The sequence below is a fragment of the Suillus fuscotomentosus genome (assembly GCF_016647785.1).
Source record: "Suillus fuscotomentosus strain FC203 chromosome Unknown F5891scaffold_29, whole genome shotgun sequence".
Lineage (NCBI taxonomy): Eukaryota > Fungi > Basidiomycota > Agaricomycetes > Boletales > Suillaceae > Suillus > Suillus fuscotomentosus.
The window spans coordinates 384,941-411,214 of NW_024539541.1; the positions used below are offsets into that span (position 1 = coordinate 384,941).

General features: G+C 45.5%; 8 protein-coding genes across 8 annotated transcripts; 3 read left to right on the top strand and 5 right to left on the bottom strand.

The window, feature by feature from the left end:
• Nucleotides 1-124: 124 nt before the first annotated feature.
• On the top strand, nt 125-2,345 carry F5891DRAFT_980643 (uncharacterized protein; the record flags this gene model as incomplete). The annotated part of the gene is made up of 7 exons (XM_041377028.1): nt 125-311; nt 364-566; nt 841-1,085; nt 1,146-1,349; nt 1,407-1,466; nt 1,604-1,966; nt 2,147-2,345. 7 exons carry the CDS (start codon nt 125-127, stop codon nt 2,343-2,345), a joined length of 1,461 nt encoding a protein of 486 aa, XP_041225606.1.
• Nucleotides 2,346-3,563: 1,218 nt separating this feature from the next.
• F5891DRAFT_1189121 (uncharacterized protein) lies at nt 3,564-4,756 on the bottom strand (the record flags this gene model as incomplete). Its single annotated transcript, XM_041367105.1, has 5 exons — nt 3,564-3,664; nt 3,712-3,985; nt 4,035-4,264; nt 4,315-4,585; nt 4,634-4,756. The coding sequence occupies 5 exons, from the start codon at nt 4,754-4,756 to the stop codon at nt 3,564-3,566; spliced, it is 999 nt and encodes a 332-aa protein (XP_041225607.1).
• Nucleotides 4,757-7,120: 2,364 nt separating this feature from the next.
• Nucleotides 7,121-7,733, bottom strand: F5891DRAFT_1189123 (uncharacterized protein; the record flags this gene model as incomplete). The annotated part of the gene is made up of 3 exons (XM_041367106.1): nt 7,121-7,246; nt 7,297-7,613; nt 7,670-7,733. The coding sequence occupies 3 exons, from the start codon at nt 7,731-7,733 to the stop codon at nt 7,121-7,123; spliced, it is 507 nt and encodes a 168-aa protein (XP_041225608.1).
• Nucleotides 7,734-9,000: 1,267 nt separating this feature from the next.
• Nucleotides 9,001-9,661, bottom strand: F5891DRAFT_980645 (uncharacterized protein; the record flags this gene model as incomplete). Its single annotated transcript, XM_041377029.1, is given in 5 exon segments — nt 9,001-9,057; nt 9,077-9,315; nt 9,375-9,424; nt 9,475-9,543; nt 9,594-9,661. The coding sequence occupies 5 exon segments, from the start codon at nt 9,659-9,661 to the stop codon at nt 9,001-9,003; spliced, it is 483 nt and encodes a 160-aa protein (XP_041225609.1).
• Nucleotides 9,662-10,095: 434 nt separating this feature from the next.
• On the top strand, nt 10,096-11,531 carry F5891DRAFT_1128737 (uncharacterized protein; the record flags this gene model as incomplete). The annotated part of the gene is made up of 8 exons (XM_041364310.1): nt 10,096-10,184; nt 10,241-10,384; nt 10,450-10,558; nt 10,651-10,802; nt 10,850-10,982; nt 11,038-11,130; nt 11,215-11,360; nt 11,414-11,531. 8 exons carry the CDS (start codon nt 10,096-10,098, stop codon nt 11,529-11,531), a joined length of 984 nt encoding a protein of 327 aa, XP_041225610.1.
• Nucleotides 11,532-16,885: 5,354 nt separating this feature from the next.
• On the bottom strand, nt 16,886-18,342 carry F5891DRAFT_1173358 (uncharacterized protein; the record flags this gene model as incomplete). The annotated part of the gene is made up of 6 exons (XM_041365626.1): nt 18,131-18,342; nt 17,890-18,069; nt 17,821-17,858; nt 17,724-17,741; nt 17,231-17,433; nt 16,886-16,923 (listed from the first exon to the last, which is right to left on the bottom strand). Exons 1-6 carry the CDS (start codon nt 18,239-18,241, stop codon nt 16,886-16,888), a joined length of 588 nt encoding a protein of 195 aa, XP_041225611.1. The 5' UTR covers nt 18,242-18,342.
• Nucleotides 18,343-21,691: 3,349 nt separating this feature from the next.
• Nucleotides 21,692-22,715, top strand: F5891DRAFT_1173359 (uncharacterized protein; the record flags this gene model as incomplete). The annotated part of the gene is made up of 2 exons (XM_041365627.1): nt 21,692-21,720; nt 21,779-22,715. The coding sequence occupies 2 exons, from the start codon at nt 21,692-21,694 to the stop codon at nt 22,713-22,715; spliced, it is 966 nt and encodes a 321-aa protein (XP_041225612.1).
• A 546-nt stretch (nt 22,716-23,261) lies between these two features.
• F5891DRAFT_952985 (GMC oxidoreductase-domain-containing protein) lies at nt 23,262-25,858 on the bottom strand (the record flags this gene model as incomplete). The annotated part of the gene is made up of 16 exons (XM_041375148.1): nt 23,262-23,345; nt 23,395-23,517; nt 23,570-23,589; nt 23,646-23,869; nt 23,928-24,016; nt 24,069-24,111; nt 24,150-24,314; nt 24,362-24,410; nt 24,466-24,555; nt 24,603-24,829; nt 24,882-25,001; nt 25,056-25,066; nt 25,125-25,304; nt 25,357-25,448; nt 25,497-25,748; nt 25,813-25,858. The coding sequence occupies 16 exons, from the start codon at nt 25,856-25,858 to the stop codon at nt 23,262-23,264; spliced, it is 1,815 nt and encodes a 604-aa protein (XP_041225613.1).
• Nucleotides 25,859-26,274: the final 416 nt, after the last annotated feature.

The window sequence follows — 26,274 nt, forward strand, 5'->3', positions numbered from 1 at the left end:
TTCTTAACCGGGGGCCTAACATTCTTTTATGTCATTATCTTATGTCCCATCATCGATTCCCAATAAGTGGTAATTATAAAGGTGTTGACCAGTCAGTGATATGGTTGTGTCTGTCCCCGCCTCCATGAGTTTGCTCCCTGCTGACTGGGCTTTGGCCACCACTCATCTTGCCAGTGACTATGTTTGCCGCCAGTTCTGTGCCATTGTTGGAGTGATGCCAAAGGTCCTCCCGCCGCTGGAGCTCGATGTTGTTTTGATGCTAGGTTGCTCTCACCTCGCAAGGATCCTCGCCAATGCATATCTCAATCCTGGTAATGACCTTTCCGTGCATCTGGTGCTAGTGTTGATTTGAATTGGCTTTAGTCACTATCAACTTTGATATGACGAGATATTCCGAAGTACTGCAAAAGCAGGAGAGAGGTGTTAACCCCGGACATGAAGAATCGCTCCTTACCCGATACCCGCTGGATCGTGAGATTATCCTGGAGCGTCCTGCAGTTGTCCTCGACAAATTTGGTCTTATCGTGCTATGGTACCTCCCCGGAGCAATTGATGCTGCCATGAAGGTAGGCTTGCACAACTCGCCGATGATCTCTGCTGTTACATAATGACATGCTTTCGGCAACAATGATGATGTCAGGCCCGCTGGGCAAAAGTATCACCCGTGGTACATCGCCGAAGGACACATGGCATACCCATAAATCCAATTTTCAAATCAGTGAACATGGCCTTACCTCAGGGTGCATAAATCTATCGCCGGGGTGGTTCCTGCAAGGTCATCCGGTGCATTGACTGTTCGGAACAGAATATTCTTGCCTGATTTCTTCATAGGCTCCCTAGTTTCAGCCTGAAGTGTCGGCGACCCTTAAAAGCGACGATGGTGCAGCTTACTGCCGGGCGATGTGCAGACCGGCAGCCCTTGTTGCCGCTGCATTGAGAGTCATGCACTCCGGTCTCTATTGGTCATCATTGACCACACAACTGGGGCTTTGGGTTTGGGCAGATACTCATCAAACACAGATCATGGGGACTTGGCTCAGAGAATGGGCATCTGTCTTTACCGTCATCGCCGTTATGTGCAACCGGTATACTCCCTTGCACTGAGATGCTCTATCCCGCACTCAATGGTTTGACATAATGACCAGTGTCGGCGGGTATACATTGGCGCGAATGAAGATGCCAAATATTGGGATTGAAATTGCATATAATGCAGGTGTCATGGCCGGCGCCTCGGGAAGAATTGTTAGGCATGGGGTGAACTGGGTGAACAGCGATCGAGTTGGCTGGGTGTGGTACATGAGGGATGATATCCATGAATTTGTAGATGTACCTCGAGGTGATTATTCAAGGTACAAATCTGTAGTTACCGATGCGATGGAATTTGCATAGAATTGGGGTATATATAGTACATTTGGGGATTTCTTCAAAGTCATTGATCCCTCAGTTCCATACAAGCATCAGCGATTGTCAGTGCCGTTCGGCGCCATATCGCCGGTTCAAGTTTATCAGTGGATATTGTGCAGCCCGCTGGGCCTGCCTGTTAATCCCGTTAGCCAAGACTGGGCCCGTTCTGCTTGTTTGATGTGATGTGGGCCCACCCCAGATTTAAGAGGTGTCATATGGCCTGCGTGCCAATTTGGCTTACCTGGGATGGGCCCATTGCATCGATCTGGTGCTATTGGGCCCACCTGGCCACCGCTGCACAGGGGGTAGGTCCGACTGTATACAATGCTGACGCCTCTGGGCCTGTGCGTCTCCCTAACGTCCCTTGGGGTTTCATTACGATTATGCGGCCAGCCCATGAGCTCCAAGATAGAGATCTGGGCCCAGCAGTGTTCATGAATGTGGTGCTCCAGGCCCACCCATCCGCCGCACATACGGGGCCCGGGCCTATTCAATTCAGGCAACATGATATGGGCTCCCTCAAGCGCCTTATCGCCGCAGCCCCAGCTCAGCCACATATAAGGTAGTATCTGCTTGGGCCCACCACTCCATTCATCCCACCAGCAATGAGCCCATTGTTTTATTCTACCTATCATGTGGGCCCACCTGTTGTATCAAAGCATATTGGTAGGACCCACCGGACTACATCGCCGGTGCGCTGAGTAATCTCCGCCGGCCGTTGATTACTTTGCACGTCCGGTAGTCCGCTACATGCGCCAGCGGTCGTTGACCTTATGATCCGCCATCATTTCATCACCGCTACATTCGCCAGTGGTGGTATTTCCACTCACTGGTTTACTTTTACATTCACTGGAATGCCTCATTTTTTTGGCCACTGGCAATTCATCGGTGCCAGTATTCCAGCCATCTCGGAAACTCATGGGCCCACTCGGAATTGTTGAATGATCCCTGTTCCTCATTACTGCGAGTCCACCTGTAAACACAGTCTACTTCATCCAGACCCCTGTCAGCCCACTGCAATGTTTCGAAGAATATCAGCAGTGGGCCTGCCCATAACAATATGGTACACAGCACCGCCGGGCCCACCCATGTACACCGACATACACTCATAAAGTGGGCCCATGTCACATGGAGAAAATGTCAAGGTGGGCTGGCCAGTAAGTAAGGTGATATGTCACTGTATTATGTGACTCCATTATTAAGAGCACACGCTTCTTGATCGTGCTGGTGTTCCCATTGACTCAATGTCCCTCAGTGTTTGTCAATGTTATCGTGTATCATGGTCATCAACACATCTTCATCAACAATGAAGACCACATCAGTAAATCAACTCTAAGTTGATATGACCGGGTAGTGCTGACAAATAGAACTCATTATGATGCATCTAGATTTAGAATTGCACATTATTATCCTTGTGCAACATATATACGAGAGAATATATGACTTTGCTAGGAAGATTTCATTTTGACACACATCTTATAAGTATGCAACATATGTATGAAAGAATACATGACTATGCTATGTATATCTCATTTTGATATATATCTTATAAGTAGATATCAATGTGACTAGTAACCTCCATAGACTGCAATCAGCTGGCTGTAGATCATCAAATTTATAGCATGTCGCAACACTTTGTTCATGTTAGCTATATGCCTGCGAAAACCGCAATTGTGACGATGAATTGACAATGTCTTATAATGCAATGCCAGGCGCCATCAGAAATCAACGAGGATATAATTTTCATATGTAATGACAATTCTACGACAATTAAAATACAGTATGACAATAAATTGCACTTAGTGATTGAGATTTAAGTGGTAGCACCTAGTATTGAACGCAACTGGTTGAGACCGCAGTGATGTGCAAATTACCTTGGAAATAAGCTGGCGTGCAGGGCGACTGATCACATAGTACTAGATCACCTTAATCTTGATATGAAGGCTGAAAGTTTCGATACTATTTCATGATGGGTACTACCGAGCGAATGGTAATTGACTATCAGAGACATAGAGAAGTAGCACAATTGACATAGATCCAATCTGACGTACAACTAGCTTAAATAGAAAAATATCAATACAACGTTAAAGAAATGTCCCAAACTACGATCAGGGAGGAGTCAGGGCTACAAACCGATAACACAACTACAATTGAGAAGATTACATCAGTAAAGAGACATTGGAAGAGGCATATGAAGACAAAAACCAACCATCAGACCAATCATTGTTATGTCCATACGTCACAGCACTCCCAGAAGAACCTGCAGAAATCTTAGTATGAGAACAGAAGCAAGGGCTGCATGCTCACCATCAGACTCAGTGCCCTCGGACTCAGCAATGCGTGATAGGGCTTCAGACAGCATATCCACTTCTGTCTGTGCGCGGTGCTTCTTCAGGTCCAGAATATGAATATCGGACCTAAGCTGGTCCAGACTTTTGGACTCTTTGGCTTTGAAGCCATGCCTGTTATTGAGGTATGGGGGCTTGCTCTCTGCAAGAGATGCGTTCACATATGTACGATATGTGATGTGATCCACCCAAGCTTTCAGAAAACGTGGCAGGGAAAGAAATATATCTTTGGACTACATAGCATCAGAATACAAGGTCCTGTAGCATAGTGATAGCACTCACGATTGGAGAGTATTCGATTTCTAGAGTCTGTGGAAAATCAATTTTGCGGCTGACATTAGATTCAACTTTCATAGTAGTGTCTTGGAAAGACGACGACGCGAGGAGCCATGCTTTGCACTTTTCTGTGATGTTACTCGAAGGCTGGAAGCAGCCCAATCTAACCAAGCTAGGCGCCGAGCGTGCTCCCGCGTTCTCGACAGCGTTCACTGTGACCGGCTGCTTTAGACCAACTAAAAACAAAATTAAGTGTTGTCACTATCCTTTGAACAGTTTTACTTACGTGTGTGAGCGTCTGGGTGAGACCTAGTCTCCAGCTCTTCGCACGCATTAGAAATAGCATTGCTAAACAATGAGACTTCCATCTGGGCTCGGAGCATTCTGTCCTGCATCAGACATCGTCCTCCTCCCGCAAATAATATTATATGCTCTTCTTGCTGGAGTATCTCCTGCATCGCGACCTCCTTAAGGCTCACATCAAGGAAAGCCATAAGATTGTGGGAGTCGACCCAACCAAACAGCACTGAAGCTGTGACAAGGAGGGAGTCTGGAAGCTGGAGGAAAAGTCAGAAAAAATATAAGAAGGTTGTGAGCGTACTAACATCGGCACGTCCCTGTTTCCGGAGCCATGCCACGAGGGCGGCCTCGCTCTGGTCATTTCCAAGAAAGTGACATTTTGGATGTCTATCCCATGTAGAAAGAAAATGTGAACAAATATCGAACATATTGAAGTGGAAGAAAAGAGACTCGCAGGGCGTTCTCACGATTGTTCAATACTTACACAACCTATACAGAAGATTGGGAAAGGATGGCCAACTGATGGCCAACTAACTATTAATCAAATGTATTTCGAAGTGATGGCATCATGGCCAGCCGACGGCGATCAAACTCTAAAATAATAGAAGGTTTAATTGAATACACAAATTAAATAATAATTATAACTCAGCGTACCAATTCATTTGCGCAACTTGGCGTTGACTATGGCGGAAGCCGTTTCAACTGTCACAAAGTTTGCAGCCAACCAACATATATTTCAAAATACAGATGAGACACAGAATACAAAATCAAGTCATAGCAGACAAAGAAGTAGCTGTAGAATTGTTCAGCCTTCCGATGTGGCAAACATCGGCCTCACTGTACATCACGTTAGGCATCAGCAGCAGTACGGATGCACATGTGAACTCACATAATGGTGCAAAGCCTGCGGAAGTCACTCATGAGTGTGACAAAATCTGGATCGTTCTGCTGATGCAGCAACATGAAAGCGGTTTCGCGCAGTTCTTGATGCACCTGGCTGACGGTCGAAAAGGGAGGCATGACATCAGATATCTCCCAAATGCTGATCAGCTTTATCATGAGAGCATTGTAACACTGAAAATAAAAGTAAAAAAGTGCTCGCCAGGAGAGTCAAAGGTGCTTACAGTGGACCCCAGTAATGCAAGTGTATCTATGGGAGGGTGTGGGGCATGCCTGAACGCCGCGGGGTCGAGATCAGCCATAACAAGTCTGATTCGACATATGGTGGTGGTACAGAAGGCAAGATGATACATGATTTCCTTTGCAATCTGCTCCCTTGTAAAGACTACAAAACTGTTGGCCTAAATGCAAAATAAGGTTCGACAATGTAAGAAATAAATTCACTGGAACTTACTGCGATGGGGAGCATATGCGCGTAAGGGCGAGTAAACATTCGCAAAAGGCCCAGAATCTTCTCCCTTAGGGCTATGCCCCACAGTACATCACTTCCAAGGCCAAAACCAGCGCGAGGGTCGTCTAAGGAATGTGCTACTACTCACCTAGTATCATAAAGAAACTGCGATAACCATGGACTCGCCTATACTGAAATTAGACTAGTGAATACAAACAAAAATGACGCATACCATGAGCAACACGTCGTTGTGCGATATGGGCAACTTGGTTACTGCGGTGTCATGCATGGTATGTGATTCATACCATGTCAGATATATATAGAGAGTGATAAGGAAGATATGAGAGACTGTCTAGCCCTTTGTCACTAAGTTACCTCTCTATTTTTCCTTTATTTCATTGTCTTGTATTTTATTTCTCACTTTACAGGCTTATTTTACCTTGTATTTGTATCAAGCATGTGACGTTCTGTTTATTTCTCATTGTTTATTTTTATTTGGCTTCTTTCAGCCACCAAGTTTTGTATCTCTATTTATTTCTGACTGTTTATTTGTATTTGGCTTCTTTCAGCCACCAGCTTTTATTTGTCATCACATCATGTGACTGGGAAATATTCTGGTTTGTAACATTATTTAAGCTGACTCAGCATGTTTAGTCATGATTGGCCATGCTTTGTAACAACATTTAACATGACTCAACATGTTTAGTCATGGTTTGTCATGGTTTCTAATTTCTTTGTAAGATTACACTGTATTTGTAATGTACTTAGTAATAAGCTGATTCATCACCTGGTTTGTAAGCCACATTCTTACCAATCCATCTGATTAATCATGCTTAGTAAGGGGGTTCCCAAAAGGTATAAAAGGACCCCATTTTCACCCATGAAATACAATCCTCCCACTTGACTCTTATCTCAAACCGTGTGAGACCACTAAGACTTAAAGTGCAGGCCAATATAAGTGCCTTGAGGTAATCTAAGATATCATTATCTATTCTAAAGTTATATACTACCTTACAGGGGTCGACTATATAACTTTCATTATCGTTATTCTACTCTAGGTTATATACTACCTTACAGGGGTTGACTATATAACCATTGAACAGCTCTCATTCTAAGCTTTACGTGTATTCATAAGACTCTCCCTTTCAACGGAAAGTGAGACACATCTAAGGACGACAAAGTTGAAACAGACTTTCATAGGTTGAAACACGACCTACTAGGCTGAAACAAACCTAACGAATTTATCCAGAACACAGAACATTCCACAACAACTTCGTATAAGACTACACAAGAAGAGGACAACAAACTAAATCCTCCCAAGAACTCACCATGTTACCTCCCACGAAGTAGAAAAGTCGGAGACCGTGGACTTAAGGACTGGCAAGAAGTCTTCATCGTGTATAATTGTGTTGTCATTATACACAACTTTCATATAAGACCCTTAAGTAACAAGACAGTGTGTAGCCTTCGGCGACTGCACAGACAAACCAACTTCACCGACCTCTTCCTCTTCCTCTTCATCTTCATCATCCTCCTCGGCCTCATGAAGGATAAACTTGTATGCGGCCTACATTTGTAGTTTAGTTTATTAAAACATAAGTCGAAACCTTAACTTACTTTCGATAATCTTCGTGACTTATGAATCTGTGACTTTGGCAAGCGGCCGACTGCCCTCGAGCCAGGTATACCCATGGAAGACTTTGCTGGTGAGTCCAGTATGTACATCTTCCTGATAACCCTAAGGTTCTTCAAGGATTCAGCGTTGTCGGCATCGCCGGAGAACAACAGACGTCTGGGTTCCACCCAGTCATCTTCAGAGTAGCGATCGCCGAGGTACGCTTCAAGCGCGTCGTTCATCTCGGAGAACAACATAGATGTCGTCAGGAATTTTTCAAGTATATCCCAAGCACCATTATCGCACAGCGCCTGATTTCCTGTATGGTGTGCTCATGAATGACAATGTTTAGAATATCAAATTAAGATCACTTACCTTGAAGTGTGCAATGATGCTTTGGGGGCGGTTCATCACCACCAGATGCTGCGCGTTTTGACATCATTCTGAGCCTAGGAGATATGATCAATTCGGAAATATACAATGAACTTTGAAGCTTTCACATACTACTACGTTACTTGATGGGCTACTATGTTATCTCTAGTACGGTCTATATTATCTAGTACTACTGACTATCGTATTTGAGTCATATTCAAGGTGATGGTAGGAGAAAGAGGGTATGTTGATGCCTGAAGCCTGTATTTATAGTGAACAACTATTTTGGATTAGCCAATACTACATACAGTGGTACGAACTGTGGTTGTGGACAGTTGTGGGCAGGCAAGTCGGGGTACGAATTATTGACATTGTTCGACAGTGCAACAATAAAAATTGAAGGTGTTGTGGAGCTCCGAGCAATGATGTAGCAAAAATATTAATCATAGTCAAGTCAAGCCCGACATTTGAAAGACCTCCCACCCGTCACATACACTATTAACTACACTGCATACACCGCCAGCCAAAGCTTACCTCCACACAGTACTATACTTAATTACATTGGTGCTAAATATATCTTAGGCTACGGAAACAGAAAGAGGTATATTATGTCCGAGTCAAAGGTTGATATAATGAATGACAATATATTCAGACTCAGCTGGCAATACCCGATTAGTCAGAGTGTTGGCGCCAAATGCCGGCTGACTTTGAATATAGTTGTTCACTATATTAGCGTGCTCCTTGCATGAACTTAACTTCTTTCTAGTGTTCGTTATACCTTACCATACAGTATACTATCAACTATACTTACTTTGAGTTTTGTTACCTTACCGTACAGTAATATACTATCAACTATACTTACTTCGACTTTTGTACTTTGTACTTTGGTACTCAAGTTGTCTTGACGTCAGACTTCAGTAGTTCGTGTCGGTAATGAATAGTGGGATACTCCAGTGTGTATAGCTGCCAAATGTTGACGTCGTTTTCACGTCCGGCAGTATCATTCAGCCCTCAATGTCGCACACGGTAAGCATATTCTTAAGTCTTTTCAGTGTGCTACTTTAATTCAAAACTGGATATTAGATGACCGCGCGGTCGCGCCCCCATCCTGTAAGTGATATCTTCATAATTGTCAAGTTCCTCGTTCAAGGGTGCGCATTGGTTGTAGTAACGTCAGTCACAGTCTTGACTTTCCCATAAGGATTTTCATTCTGTCATGCACCAGCAAATTTTCTCAACCTTGTAACCTCTATTTGTTTCAACCCGCTAATACATATTGGTAGGCTATGTACAGTCACATGGTTGAGCACACACCAAAACGTCTACTTTCGACATTATGGTGCAGGAAGGTCATATGGGCACACCTCAATCGTTGCAAGCTCTTTGTTGAGCTTCATTATCGAAACACACAAACTCTGGCGAGAAGCCGGGAGAAGGCGCGCCTTCTTGAATTTGATCAAGGTGGGGTATATCGATGTCATCCGGCATAAGGACCTCAAGGTTCTCGGCACGGTGATACTCTTCCAGCCATCTGTGTCTGTACACCCTCACCCATTCTAAAAGGTACGCAATATTGACTTCTGCACCGCTTAGCTGTTCCTTGATGCAACACAGCTCAGATTCTAGTTCATCCTTGCATCCATCAGTGCCTAGGACATGTTTTTTTAGATGTGACGCACGATTTTAGGTCTGAATTGTTAAATCTTACCTGTAGCCTGGATTCCTGCATGGATCAATTGCTGTATTTCAGGGAATTGCCTGGAAGGTAATGTTGGTTGAGTTGTTTTCCGAAACACTTGATTACTCACTCACAATCAGTGCTGTATAGCTCGTCTACATCAGAGCGTCTCAGCATGTGCGTCGAGGAAAGTTTAAAACTGAAGGTAATTTGATATGTTTGTTGTGGAATATTATCTGAAAAGCTTACTTTAGTGTGAAAGTGCTTTCAACGTGGGTGCGGGGTCGTGGACCCTTCGAAGAGGGTGAGTAGGACATGTATGGGGCGTCAAATAATGAGCTAGTTGCCTGCAGTGCACGCAGGCTTATATCTGCTTGCAATGATGACACACCTTCATTATGACACCTATGGCGCTCGGTAAGAGAGGCTGTTAATTTTTGGATAATTATGATGCCTATGGTGCCTGGATGAGTAGGCTTTTTCTTGCATCTAATTACAATATCTATGGCGCTTGGATGGGCGGGCTTTTCTTATATATAATTACAATATCTATGGCGCTCGGATGGGTGGGCTTTTTCTTATATATATAATTACGATATCTATGGCACTCAGATGGGCGGGCTTTTTCTTATATATAATTACGATATCTATGGTGCTCGGATGGCAAGATTTTTTCGTCACATGTGATTGGACATTCAAACATATAAAGTACCTCGTTTAGTACCTGGTATTAGACCCCCAGTTCAGTTTTATGAGCAGCGACGAGAATAATCCCTCTTCCGCCGATCCTTTGCGCAAGCGTAGTGCTTCAGCCCTTCATACGGGCCCGCGTAAAAAGGCGTAAGTCTCACTCTTAGAGGCGAACTACTACTTTCTTGACCTGCCACTTTCACCAGGGCTTCATCAAACCTGCTTGTCCTTCATGGCCGACATTTTGGCCACACAGTGTTTTCCCTGTGCAACTATCCTGCTCTTCTGACTGCTGGCATACTTCGACTTGAAGAACTGCAGGACTCTCACATTGAGGATTACCCAGCTGAGTGAGTACAATTCTGACAATTGCATGGCCAGGAAATGAAAAAAGGCTGATGTCGATCTTTGGCAGTGTTCAACGGGAACATAGGGTGTTCATGAATCTAATAGATTCGTATCCAGGTCTGTTAGACCGTCTGACGAAGGGTGAGGAAGAAGATATCATTCATGTGGGAGAACTGGTTTTTTCTTTCTTTTTAAAAAAAAAGATGGTTGTACTCACCGTCTGCAGCTAGGTAAAGGAGCCTCTGGTGCATGAGGTGATGATACCAAGACCCTCAAATCTGCCATACTCGAATGGCTTGTACCCAGAGGACAGGTAGTCATACCACCCCTCTCCCGGAACATTAAGTCTGACTGCAGGTTCAATCATGAAGTCACCGGTGCGTTGTTTTGCCCTGCAGGCCTTGATTGGTCCAACATAGAGTAAGTCTTTCCAGCTTCACATTAACTTAACCTCATACCCTTCACAGAACTAAACAGGGCCTGAAGAGCGGCGAAACCGCGGTTAGTGGTGACCAGTGGCCCGTATTCTTATATGCCGGGTATGAGTATGATTCTGAAGATCCGTGGAAGGGGTTACTGCGCAGCAAGATACTCATCTTCGTGAGCTTGTGCTTGTTTTATTAACGATGAAGTTCTCAGTCCAAGTTCTTTCTAGGGTTACAAACATGTCTTTACGTCTCCAAGCTCGGTAGATAAGGAGCCAAAGGCCACGCGCTCCGGCAACGCTTATCTTCACAGTATGAAATGTGTGACTCAAGGATCCTTAGCTTATATTGCTACGCAGGCACGCACATTTGATTGTACATGCTTTCTCTCGCTGATGTTCCTTTAGGTATGCTTCTCGTTAAGCTCTTCGTCGGTATTTTCGCATACCAATGCAGTCACGGACTCCGAAAATTTTTACCATAGCATTCTTGACTTGTTGGAGGATCCTGATGAGAGTGAGGAGGTGGCTGACCTTATGACATGGTGGACTCGGTTTGTGATTTATCTCATCAACTTGAAGCTATCCGAGTTAACACCTTACATAGTCGCATTTTTCCTAATTCTTCTTCTTCACTGCGCAGTATCAGCAAAAATAGTGTGCTGTCAAAGATTCGGGAAAAACGCGCTGCCTTGCGAGAATGGGCTGCCGCTGGTACCAATTAATTTGTATATTTTCGTAGCTGTACTATATCCTAATACAATTGATGTGGTTTCCCTACGTGAAGCTATAATTACGAACAAAATGTGAAATCTCGATCCAGATGGTAGTTTCCTCTGCAACAGAAGCTGTGAATGTAATAGTAGACATCCTCGGCCGAATACCAGCATCTTGCTAGGACTTCATAACCCAATGCCAGTGTTCAGCTAAGTGTTGTGGATGGTGGCTCCTGCCATCGTAATCAACTTGATAGGATATGATAACTCAATGTCATCCCCTGACACACTGTCATAGATGGTGTCTTGCGCCATCATAAACTGCAAATGTCAGGGTAGTTGAAGACCGTCATCTTGATAGGGTTTTGCAACCCAATGTTAGAGCTCAACTCAGTGTCCTTATTGATAACCCAATGCTACCCCCCTACATACTGTCATGGATGGTGACTTCTGCAATCTGAGGCTGCCCATGTAAAGCCAGACATGGTTGGTACTTGATCAGCATCTTAATAGGGCATGGTAACTTGATATCATCTCTGGGCATACTGTCAGTGATTAATACACCCTGCAATTGGAAGCTGCCCCTGTAGCAGCAGACATGCTTGATAAGTAAATCACCATATTGATGGACCATGACAAATCCATATCACACCCTGACACACTGTCATTGATGGTGGCTTCTGCCGTTGGAAGCTACCTATCCAAAGCTTGATAGGCTTGGTAGAAAATCACCAGATTGATACTCCATTACAAGTCAATATCATTCATTTGTCACAATGTTACTCATTATATATTGGAAGCAACCCATGCAAGAGTAGATACATCTGACAATGACACATCAGTGTGCCAGTACATTGCAATTTGATACCACAGGCCCATCAATATTATAGCTTTGGCAGATTCTACCTATGTAGTCTACCTATCTATTCCTTTGTCATGTGGTCTACAATTGTGATACATATTATTGATATTATACATTAGATAAAGCTAGCTAAAGCTTTGTCATACTGGAGCCAAATGTCTGATGCGAGGACTGGCTTTGGTCGAGTACATAGATGGGGAGGAGGTATACTAGTGGCGGGTGCCTGTCTGAGAGTGATTGAAGTCGTCTGCTGTCCATATAGAATACTGCTAGTCCATGGAAATGAATCTGCGGCGAGCCGACCACAATTGCAGAGCTCAAGAGTGTGGTGAGGTAGTAGTCAGTCGTAGTGCCCAAATCCAACTACTAATGGAAGATCATGTACGCGGGGTTCACTTGGACAGGCAGAGTCCTTCATACCTTTGTGTTCAACGAGAATAACCGCACAATTGAGAAATAAGTGTTGCTTTGACTGACTGCTGTAACAGATTAGCACGCACATCATGTTGGATTCAATCGAGTTGAACTTTCAACAACAACATTCGCTCGGAAAAAAAAATGATGTTGTCACTGACTAATTATAACAGATCAGCATGCAAGACAACACGCGATCCAAAGAGGAGTCGGGGACTGGTGTCCACGCCGTTATGATCTGTAAATGGACTGGGCTTAATTATGAGCTTCTTCACCACTGCTGTTACAAGTAACATCGGCTACATGGCCCCCCTATCATTTTTCCCCTTCGTCCTCGCCCTCGTATGCCTCTGGCTCGTACTTCTCTATCGACTATCCATTGACCGGATCCTCAGGACCGTTCCCATCCCTCATCCCCCTCCTATCGCACCAACGTGCGCATGTGCCTTCGGGCTATGACTCGTTCTGACTCATGCCACCAATGTGGCTTTCCTTATCTTGTCTTATCTTTCCTTTGACTCATGCGTGCTGCACATTGTATCATTTATCGTTGGCTCGTTCCAACGTTTCTCGGTCTCATTCCGCATTTGACCTCACATCACTAATCAGGCTCTGCTACCAGCATACCTATACCCTTTCCGTTTCCCCTTTGCCCTTACCTACAGTACGGTAGCCTTGCCCTTAACCCTTTCCACTTAGTATAAGTAGTCGGTCGCCCTGTACTAGATTCCCTAACTTGAATCTACTCAATCTTCCCTCGAACATACTTCCCTCTGAAGCCCCCTCAGCTTCAGTCTCTAGTATCTTTTCTTAGGTGCTCATTGCGCCTAAGTCTACCTTGATCGACTACTCATCGTTCGGACAAGACTGTCCTTACTTTGAGAACATCAGTGACTTTGAAGACATCCGTCTTAGAAGTCACGTGACACGCGCGTCTCTGATATCTGCCGACTCGTCATCGCCAGTCTCAGTCATTACACCGGACCCTTCCAGTTACGTCACGAACGTTAGCGGACGACGCCCCTCTTAGGGCTCCGCATAACAGATCTATTTGAGTGCGTAACAACTGCCAGTGATCATCATGATTATGCGCTCACTTACTATATTACCCGCACCTCTGTACTGCCACGGCACTATGAATGGACGATTGATTACAAAACACGCATGCCACGAAATAGTCTTGAATGACCTTTGTAACAATTGAAGACCTCAATCAAAGAAGGTGCGAATGCTCAGCAAGTACGAGATAATTGCCCTAGTATTGCGCACAGGCTGTGACAGTGCCATGTCACAACGTAGTCACGAATTCCCATGCCAATTTCCAACCGCTGACCTTTGCTAACGCTACCTGTCATGGTAAAGTCTTAAATAGTAATGTAATTCAAAACACAAGTCGGGGGAATCGAGAACATTCAACAGGGGTCAACAGGGGGTCAACAATTTGACCACCAACCCTTGCTGGTTATCATGTAAAACAATAACGACATCGTCACGAACTCCCCAGAGGACTCTAAATTTGCAAACATCCGTGGCTATGTATTAAGACGTCAAATTTTTCACCGTATAAATTGACTTATTTTGCTGAAGAAGATTTTTATCCCTCTGTAGATCTCACGGCTACCATATCGAGGACTGATGAATTCACTGATGATCTGTTCTCACAAAATTGATTTCTTGCAGCCTAAACTTCTACGCACATTACAACTGAAGGTCGATAAAATTTTCGAACGTTCAGTTACCTTACTAGGAAGGGTTCTGAGAAATAGAAGCCTTGGAAGCAGAGCACGGCGGTCTGGCTTTCCAAGTGCTATTAATCTGTTATGGTTAGTAACACGTTCTCTAGAATTGCCGTCCGGGGCTCGCAGCTTCAAGTTGTACTTGTTTGTCTCAGGCTTGAACTTCCGAGTCCCGGGCACCTGCGGCGGGCTTCATAACTTGTCAAAGAAGTTTTCGACTACTAGGTCAGGCAGTCATGTCTGGACTCTGCGTGTCACCAACGTACTAGGAACATCGATCAGCCAAGCCAAGCGAAACTTTCGTCAGGTCGGGTGCGAAACGCATAATCTATCAAGTCCAACTGCTTATTATCTTAACCGCAAGTGGACCTTACCTCTGTGACTCCGGAGTAACCATTTTCTTATCTTGCTTATCTGTTTGCACGGATAACAGTCACTCAGTGCGTTCAACCGGCAGGCAAGATATTCTCATCTTGCATTCAAAGGGCACAGGTAAAAAAAAAAAACAGGAAACTACATCTCAAGAGCGTGGTGAACATTGATTTTGATGTGAGACCCCGTTCTTGCGTCGCCCCAGGACATTCGGGGGAAAAAAAGAAATTCCTTGTGTCCTACAAAACCTACTTTGTGGTGACAGGGATGGATAACCCGTCATTGACATTAATACCTCTTCACTACCATCCCTTGCTAGTCAGGCCAGGTTGTTCCTATCACTACCGTGGATCCAGAGCTTGTGATAAACTCAGTTTACATGTTTATCCGCCGACTATGTGACTCTGGCTATAGAACTACCGAGCCTGTGCTTACCAAAATCACGATTTTAGGATATATAAGCAAGCTGTCGACTCTCAGAACTATCATTCGGGATCCCCTCGACGCATCCAAATTATCTAGCACAAGACATGCGTTTTTCATTCCTCCTTGCTGTTGTTGCTACTCTGACAACATCCATAATGTCTGTCAGTGCACAGTGCACAGACGGGGGCGGGGTTTGTGGCCCGAGTGACACGACAGCCGATCCATGCTGCTCAGGCCTTACTTGCAAGCTGGGTGTGAGTATGATCCATCCGTTTTGGATCCGAGATTCAGCTCCATAACTTACCCCTTGCGCCTTGTATCATTAGGAGGCCAGCGGCGTATGGAAAATCTGGTACTGCCAGTAGCCTTCTCTCGATTGACTTTGAAGACCGAGGATGTTCGTGGCAGTGAGTCGTCTTTCTGCTTTCACGTTGTCCCAGTGGTCAATTGATTACACGATACGCAGATGATCGATATTCTTTATTACTGCACGAATTTTCGGGTTTATGTCGAGCAGACCCTAGAATAACATAACATTAGAAAAACTTCTTCGCAAATTGATAAAACACATTCATGTTACTCGACTTGCGTACGATTTTCCACTACTAATGCACAAAAAACTGGTGTATTCAGCCAACATCAAAGTTGAAGATTGTCAAGACAGATCGTTAAGAAGGAAGGTGTCTTGGGTCCATAGGATTCTGGCGGTTACTCGCGCTCATTAGGTCTCTCCGAATCTTTTGAAACAAATAAAGTTGAGTACTGTGAATAATTTTAGACAGCATATCGATGGGCTATAAGTCTGGCTCTGCGTGTATTTTAATTAATTCAAAGTTTGCCTTACCATCCAATACTGTTTACATGTCGGCGAGGGACCTTCCATTTGCCCAACTAAACCCCTGTCAGTTGCAAAATGCATGGGAATCAAGCAAATTCTACAAGCGGTTGCACAATAATTTCTACCCATTCGGTATTGATCACCTTTGGTTGGATGAGCATTTCAAATGCAATCTTGACTCGAACTGGTTTCTGCCTTCTGGCTGATTTGATATATTTGTTGGTGTCGAGGATTTTATATTAAGTAGCTAGGATTCCACGGGCTTGGGACCATACAGGCAGACGAGCGCCAGGTGCAGCCGAGGCGCCTAGGCGCTGGACCCCGCTTCACGTTAGCAAATACGCTGGAACTGCCAAATGATAAGTAACTCAAGCTAGGACCTGTAGTAGTCAACCCACTTGCCTGCACACTCATCTTGATTCTGTGTATCCACTATTGGAATGACTATGGGCCGGTATTGCCGTCTTAATCCTTTCTCTGTGTCGTGAAGTGCAGTTCATGTGTATCTCTATGGGTCGAGCCATGACTATTGGGTTCTTACCAGAGTGATTATTTTCTTGTCTCGTTTATTTGTTCGCAGAGGATGGAATAGTGCTCAGCGCGCCGCGTCACGACAGTGGAATTTTCACCCGGTCCCTTGCCACCTAGACTGATCTAACGCACGGATCATAGCACGTGCGTTCATTTGATAGACCTAAAGATATATGGCGCTATATCAAAAACTTTTGGGTGTCGCGTCTTGCACCCAGCGCGCTTTCGAAGTTTGTGTTTCATCAAAATTCTACCCCCATGGAAATACACGTGTCGTGTGGGTTCATCGACAAGTTGATGATAGTATGTGAGCGTGCCACAAACTTCTGCGAGTGAAGCATTCACGCTCTGCGTGCACATTAGCTGGGTGGTTTACACTGTATGGTGAACGATAGGTTACGGTTCGATTTGCCGATTTGCCGCAACTTATTTCAAAGTCCGATCACTGTTTGTTCTAGTCTTTTGAACTATTTGTTAGTACACCTCAAATATTGCGGTCACAGGAGGTCACAAGCGGTTGTGTACTTACAATAGACATAGTTTGACCGCTCCAGAACTTTAGTACCGACCGATCGACCCCAGCCTGACTCAGACGGACTTAGAGACGATGGAACGAAGCCATGGTTCAAATATGCAGCATCGGTAAGCCAGTTAGAACTTGAAGAGTGCAACTTGATATGCTTCTTCAAGAACAGTGCACCACTGCTTCGTTCGCGGTCCGCTGAGTCGGGCCTATGTATAAGCAGTTAGTATCCATTCAATAATACGAACTTTTTTCACATGGAACAAATTTCGGCAGAACCTGCGGGAGCGTATTCGATTAACAATGACCATTGAATCATAACCTGCCTGCAGGCATCGACAATTCTCTTCTTTGTAACGACAGAACCCTCGCTCGAATCACCGGCCTCTCGTCCTAACCCCTCACTCTTCGCTTCAAAGCTTCATCATTTGAACCTGCACTGACCCTGCCAGTGCAACGACAAAGTCAAGAAGTTAGCATCATTCTCGCCGATACTTACAGATCAATATCAATTAATCTTTAGTGAAGCTGGTATTGCAAGTCATGTCACGTCCGCGGCAGGCACGACTGGCCAAAATGAATGAGGCAGTGGACACCTTTGTATTGTTCGAGCAATGTGGATGTTTGAACTTATCTGAAAAATGATCGGTTGTGCCTAGTCTTACTCGTGGTTCACTGAGCTTCAAGTCGAGTTCGAGGGGCTGTCGAACGTTCAACAGAGCTCCAGCTAAAGCCGTTTCTGACATTATGGTTTGACCGGTCAACGATGTTAATTGGCCGACTACGCTACTATCCCTTCCATGGACCACTGCAATCGACATCCCCGTTGCAATGACAAAGGGAAACTAGGAGACGAGCAATTTATAGTCAGCCAACTAAAATGACAATACTATCCATGGGACCCACAAAATTATTAGCACATCTAAGCTTGATCTGGTTGGCCAGCACCAGTAAATGTCTCCCTGCCTTCATGCCACGCTTGAAACCCATCTGGAATCGATTGCATTTCCGGCGCATTCGTCCCTAAACGACGACACTGGTACTGAAGACTGAATCAAATGGAGGTGCGCGCCCGCGGTTGTTTTCGTCGATTGCAGACTGCATTGCATCATTTGCATGTTGGTTAAAATAAATATAGATATAGATACGCGTTCTCTAATAAAATTTCTGGGTACACAGAACAAACATCGCGGATCGGACTTCGAAATTTATCACGGCAAATCGGCAAATCGAACCGTAACCTATCGTCCACCATAACACTGAAAGTGATTTCCGCACCTTGGACCTTGGTAGCAAGGACTAGAGTTAGTGCTGGGGGCAGAACTATTTGTGGGCAATTGTGCTGGCAGAACCGGTACTTCTGCCACTCGGCAAAACTATCAACGTGCGACAGGCTGTGCATACAACAATATAACACTAGGAAATACTGTTAGAAGACATCAGCATGTCCACATCCCACTGTCCATCGTCGTGTGATGTGTAATCAACCACTATGATCTCATCATCAAATAAATTTTAGTAGAGGACCTTGGTCAACATGCTCCAATTCTGCGAAATCATAAACTCGGCCTGTCAACACTTCATTTCAATCATCCAGTGCTTGTTCCAACGCACCTTTCTTGCACTCCAATAGTTCAAATGCTGCATCGATCTCGTCAAGTGATATGGATTCAGGACCTGCGAGATTGTCATTGATGTTCTGAGTCTGAGGTGCAAGTGGTGGTGCCAGTTTGGAAGTTGGTTGTCACGACTTTGGATGCAAAGAGCATCTGGACAGTGTTTGCAGGACCAGTAGTAGTGTCCAGATTTGTTGTCAACTTTCTCACCATGATTAAAATTATTGATTATGACATCCATTGAGTGCAGCGGCAGGCATTGTATGATTGTAAATGATGATCGTCTATGTTACGACGTAGTACAACTGAAATTTTTCTCTACTCTACAATTGCTCTACCATCAGTAAACCGGTGAGTTCTTGCTGGGGATTATGCTGATTATGGTGCTTTTACATGGTCATATATTGCTTTATATCACTTTATATTACAATGTGACGAAAACCTTTCCTATATATTACGATATATAACGATATATGACGATATCTTCTTCTCACAGGTTCTCTGATGACAGCCTACAGGTAAGGAAGTGCAGTTGCTGAGTCGATTGAGAAAGGTTACTATGGCCATATAAGGTGAGAAAAACTATTAGAACATTTCTCGCTCTGATCCCCTGCAGGCTGCAGTTTGACATTCTGCCCAGGCTCCTTCCCATCCGAACGCTTCGAGTTGTGAGGCGGCATACTGCGGCTGCGGTACTATCCGAAATCACGTGAAGAATTCAAATCCAGCATAACCTTAACCTCCCTCGGTTATGCTGGATTTGAATTCTTCACGTGATTTCGGATAGTGCCGCAGCCGCAGTATGCCGCCTCACAACTCGAAGCGTTCGGATGGGAAGGAGCCAGAGTTCTGCCATCTGCCGGGCAGAACCGGTTCTGCCAAACCGGCTGGCAGAATGGCAGACTTCTGCCCACAACACTAACTAGAGTTGAAGTAATGAATTAAAACTCCGCTCTTCAGCGGGGTTGGACATTATCGTTGTAACCACGACGTCCCCGCCATAGCGCAGCTGCCCATAAAAGAGGTCCATCTACAAATCGTACTCCCTAACGGCAAAGGGAACTACCGCCAAGCAAGTACCGATCTTCCGACTCTTCGTTACGCGAAATATCCCATCAGTATACATTCGGATTGTAGTCTGGGCAAATATCGGATGCACTCCAGAGCTCCAAGTGTTTAGATGACCGTGTGTGATTAAAAGGAAAAGTCTTGTGCTTCTTGGCATCTAGACTATGCGTAGGCCCGAGGCAGACGGGTTTTCATTATAAACGGTTCCCAACACGTCAGGTGGTAACCTCTATCCGTCGCCAGGACTTTCCAGGGCCATGTGTCGTGATTCTGAACGCGCTAGGTCTCACATTCCACACTCGCCCCCTGCACCTATCTGGGAACATCGTGATTAATATGTGGACTAATTCTGACAGAATCTTTGACCTTGCCTACAAGGTCCATATCCCAACCACTACTTCAAGTTCGTACGTTGACACTTCACATGTTCTGAATTGTTTATCCGCCGACCCTGTAGTTTTGCCTATGATACTCTCCCCCTGAAGTCTCCATGAAAGTCGCCAGCTGTAACTATCTTGATGGAACTGCTGGGTGTCTTCCAAAAACATGTTTTCCTATCGCCAGAGTTGTTATCTGAGATTCCCCCGACGGCAGAAACATCCCATATTACCTAGCCAAGTCATGTTTCCTTCTCGTTACCCCTGCTGCTTTGACAACATCCATGTTTGTCAGTGTGTGCACGACTTTAGATGGAGTTCGTGGCTTGAGCAGTGCATCCCACGACACATGCAGCTCAGGCTTTACTTGTAAGACGGGCGTAAGTATGAGTTGTTCGCTTTGCACCTCTTCACTTCTCGGACGAGCTTGGCGGACCGAACATGGGGCGACAGTGAGTTGTGTTTCTGCTTCCACGTTGGTATAGTGGCTGATCGCACGATATGCAGTTCGTTGCGGAGTTGATAGATGGGCTTACGTCTCTACAAAATCCCCTGCTACCTCGACCAGACTCTTGAATACAAATCAATCACTGTGGCATCGATAAATGTCGCTATTTTTACATGAATACAAGAAAACTGGTGTATGCAGCCGACATCAAAGTGCCTGTACATATGTCCTTGAAGATTGTTCAGAAGGAAGAAGAAGCTAGTTCGAGGACAATCGAGCTTCGTCATTCTGCCAGACACTGCTCCGTAAGCCGCAGGTATTTCTCAACCTCGAAGCTCGTGCCTCGGACCGTGCGATCCACTCTGCTAATGCAAGCCACAGTATCTGCATTTCAGAAATCAACGATAGCGTCGTTCAGAGCAATGATAAAGCTATCCTCTAGAACTCTCAGTGGAGGCCATAGTGATCGTGTGCGTAATTCCATTGAAATTCATTACTCTACTGCTTACATCACCTGCAGATTGCGTGAGCTACAAGCTTACATGGACTCCATATATCTTTATCGATGTTGAGCGGCTTGAACTGGTCTGAAGTCGGGTGCAAACGCTTTAAAGGCACGCTATGCGAACCATGGACTTGTCGCAAATCTTATCACATATTCACAAGTTACGAGTTGTCAAGAAACATTGAACACGATACACGATGTATTTATTTGGGTGGCATGTGGCAAGTATGCCGGATGGTTGTTCTGTGGTCGGATATTCTGGCTTTGTAATGCAAGTGGGGCGACACAACACCGGGTAGGTGATTGAGGCATCCACTAACGCTTGCATCGGTTGTGGAATTTGTGGATGAAGACAATTATGGTGCGTCCACAGTAATTCAACCTACATAGATCGCAATGCGGATTCCCTCTTAACACTTTTCGCAACTCTTCACCCGTTCTTCCTCATCAATTATGGTTTCTTTCAAAAAGTTGTTCCAAAAGTGAGTCTACTGTTTTCACTTTATACTCATGATCATGATACTAATCAATACCCCTCAGGTGTAAGGAAGACAAAAAGCCATCGCTTAAGCACTCCCAGTCGATGCCATTCAGATACTCGCAAGCGAGCATGTTCGAGCCTTACGCCGATCCTTTCATAGCTGTATACCATGGCAAGACCCCCTCTAAACCTTCTAACATCGTGCACGTCGAGCAAGCTCGGGACATCCATCGTGCGCAGTGGCACCCAGGTGTCCACGACCATCCGCCAAGTCATGCCCACTTCGACACGCGCGCCCACTTGCCGGCCCAGTTTCCAAATCCCCCACCACCCCCTCCGAAACCCACTCGCAGTGCCTCAGGCACGACTTCGTCAAACCCACAGAGCATTAGGCCTCAACTGCTCCCGAAGCACTACAACACAAGCGATCAACCTGTCGCAGGCAGACACAGAACTATTCAGCAGTCTTCTTCAGCCACGTACTATTCGCAGCCCACAGCTGCAGCATACCCCTCCCTCGGTCGCAAAAAGCGGCGTGAGGCCACCGCTGATCAAGCTATGGCGGATCTGCTGCAAACACCCGATGGCCGGCCCCCCGTATTTGGGAGCAGTAGGCAGGCAGAACGTGCGCGCGCCAAGTCGAGCACTGGTCACTCATACATCCCCGTCCCTCACGATCTGCTGGAAACAGCTGACGGCCGACCTCCCGTATTTGGAAGCAGCAGACAGGCAGAACGTGTGCGCACCAAGTCGAGCGCTGTTCTGTCATACACTCCTGTCCCTTATGATCTGCTGGAAACAGCTGACGGCCGGCCTCCCGTATTTGGGAGCAGTAGACAAGCAGAACGTCTGCGCGTCAAGTCCAGCGTTGATCGCTCACAAAAACCCCTCCCTCCCATTCCCCCCATTCCTACCAGTCGCTCCCCGCGTCCATTTATCTCGCGCTCTGTGCACAGCTCACGTACAAACTTGAATCATTATAGAGATCGGCGCTGACTGGTCTCGTTGGGTAGTATATCAATGGATTTGTGTACATGGAACTTAGTATGTGAAGATAGAGTCTTGGAGCTGTTCTACCTAATCATGTATGTCGAGTATGTCATTATGTATATGTATATGATCTATGAAAAGATGGTTGTTTGCCATTTGAGATTATGGTCTGCTTGACGCTATCTCAGAATCTAAGTGTTACAATTTAGGTAGTTTTTTATTGGACTGAATTATATTACCATCCGGCAGATGTTGCAAGGTAGTGAAATTAGCTCCTATAACCAAGTTACTTCAAATTGTGCTTCGCCGTTGTAAATCAACTCTTCAAGTAATACCTACTTCTTGTCACCACTGCCTTGTTCATTACATCATGTGATCTCACTAGCCCCGAAGAACGTTACATGGAATCCTTGTAATTCATACTGTGCATCCTTTGAGATGGCTTAATAATATACAATCAGCATGTACATCTGAGTCACGCCAGATGCATGTTCAGGATTACTCTGAGGATGCGCATCAAAGACGCGCTTGAGGAGTTTCGGACCATAACTTTCACAGTCTGTATTCAATACCCAAGTCTTCAGCAATGATCATCGCAGCCTTCTCTCCAATGATGAGCGCCGTCGAATAAGTGTTCTGAAAGAAGGTCAAACCATGCATCAATAATTTCTCGTTCACTACTCACCGTACCAACATTCTTCGGCACGATGGATAAGTCTGCAACCTTCAGGTTTGTCACACCATACACATTTAGCCGAGCGTCAACGACTCCTTGATCTGCCCTTGATTTCATGGCACAAGTCCCGAGCTGCACACACAAGGATAAGGCACCTCCTGATGAGAGTTCAAGTTGCGCATACCGAGTGCCAAGACGTTTGGACTGGGATTCGATCAGGTATGTTACCTTAAGATTGGGGAAATGAATTCAGGACATACTGTTGCCACGGAGAAATTTTTCGATCGCTTCATCATCTTCTGCAGTGTAGATGATGTCGGGCGCATTCAAGTCCACTGGACCGGTCGCTTCTCCGCAGACTGCAGTACTTCCCTCTTGGAAATGAGGGTGGAATGCGGCGACTTCACCTCGGTAAGAAGGCATGCGTCGACAGATTTCGCGCATTTTTTTGTACCCAAAGTTGAGAGGTACAATATCCGACGGACTAGGCGGATTATCATGGTCAGACGGGTCTGGTTGAAATGAAAGAAGTGCCCACTTACTCATCTAGGTAGCCTGTAGTGAAGTCGATGTCTTCCTTGCCGTCCTCTCCCAATTTGACATGAACACTTCCAACAGACACAGGGTAAAGCTATAGGACCTGTGTTCAGAATAAAAATCACAGGGTGTATGGAAAGCAGTACTTCAATCATTTCGGCAGTCATGTAATTGCGAGGTGGAAAGTCACTTGACATCAGGAATCTGGCTATCCTGAGCATTCGCACGTCATGAAAGCAAAGGATTGCACACACCCTGAAAAGACAGTCCATATTGCAACAGCCTTTTCCGGGCGATCCTGGAAGAACTCCTTCCATCGCGGTTCAAAAGTTGAACCCATGACTTTCAATTCTTCGTCGTCAGGACGCCACTTGATTTTTGCATCGTTGCCGCTGAAATACTAGTAAGTGCGTTACAAAGAGCGAATCATTGTGCCAACTTTTGAGCAATGAGAGACTTTCTATGACTTTTCCATTGCGCAAGGTGTTCTGCGCGTGGGTACTTAGAGAGTGCTGAGAACATGGCGAGAACAGACTTGCTTACCCTGTATGACACTCTCCTCCCCACGCCAGAGCCGGTCCATGGTAACAAATTCGTCACCAACAAAGTATGGAACGAAGGCGCCAATATGATCTGATAACCTTGCATAAAGATTATGAGATAAAGATACAAACGCAGACCTCGATAGTTTTCTCCAACGCCGGGCAAGTGTACACGTTGCTCGATACCGCACTGCTTGAGGACCGCCTCAGCACCAATCCCAGACCTCTCGAGGATGGCTGGGGAACCGAAGGCCCCGCCAGAGATGACGACAAGTTTTGATGCTCTCACGGTACTCGATGACTGATCTGCGTCCGGGCAAGACACCGGGTCGTTGGTGAACTCGACACCTACAGCACGTTTATCCCTTTCAGTCGTTAGTAGTTGAGCACAATCGTGATCCAGGGTGCAACACTTACTCGAAGATCACGCACTTTACACGCTTGCCAGCCCATATTTGTAAATTTGGGTTGTGAGCTTGGTTGTAGACATAGCAATGTGCAGCGTCAGAACGCGTTCCAGTTGTCCCATCAATATACCTATGCATATATTGCATGAGCCTAAGTCACGATAGACTACGAGGACATGCTCACTTGAACCATGGCTAAGACGAATTTTGTCAGTGGTGGCAGAGGGAGAAGGAGCATAATGAGGTGGCGCACACTGTAAGAATTGCATGTTTCTAAATCTTCGGAGTCATCGCAAAATGGCCTCTTGTGATATTTCGTGCCAACACGGATAAAGTCTTCGCTGATACTCATTTTACACCCACCAGAAGACACCTTGATAGGCCCATCGTACCCATGGGTTGAACGATCGGCCTGCACCTCGTATGTCTCCAGCTATGCAATAACAGTTCAGCTTGAGAAATGTACAGACAGCACGTTTGAGGACCTTCTTCATGAGGGGAATCAAGTTCTTAGATTCCCAACCATCAACTCCCCAATCATCAAAATCTGAGGCAGGCGAACGAGTGTAATTCATAACTATCCAAGCATCAGAGTCATGCTCATTGTTAAAGCAATAATACGAACAGTTCACACTTGACCCTCCACCAACGCAATGGGCGCACTGAACAATTGGTGCACGACCGTTGAGATGGGGTGAAGGATTTCCAATGTTGAATGTCATCGTAGTACACGTCGGTGCCAGATGGGTGAAATATTGGTAGGGTTGAACATGCGCAGCTTTATTGAGGGTGTGTTGACCTCCTTCCAGAATTAAGATCCTGAGCGAGGAGTCGCATGCTGCCAGGCGACCCGCGACAACGCAAGCTGTACTGCCGCCTGCACACAAAAGGCCATGTTAAGAGTAACGCTGTGTGCAAGATGTCAATACTCAAGTACTCACCTCCAGCAAAAATGATATCAAACTCTGATAAGAACGGATAAGACATTGATTTTGCTGTTTGGGGAGCCAGTCGCAGTCACCAACTCACAGTGCCGCAGGTGTGTACAACTTATAGTATCTACAGCCACCGCTGTTCAAGTAAATGACCAAGGCCGAGACTCCGAGCGCAGTCGTTAGTATCAGTCATCTGCATCAATCGATAACATTAATAATACATACCGTGAACCATATCATGAAATCATGAATTCAAGAGTGGCGAACACGCGCGTACTACATCTCGTGACTAAGCTCATAACGTGATGCACGGCCCGCCTTGGTCTCATGCCAGGTGGCACCCCGACTAAGACCCCGAAAAACTAACCAACATCACGCCCAAAGGCGACAAAGCTGCCCGACCGTGCATCAGGTATATATCCCGCATTTAACTCGGACGACCCGCTCGCTGGGCTTCGAGCCGCCACT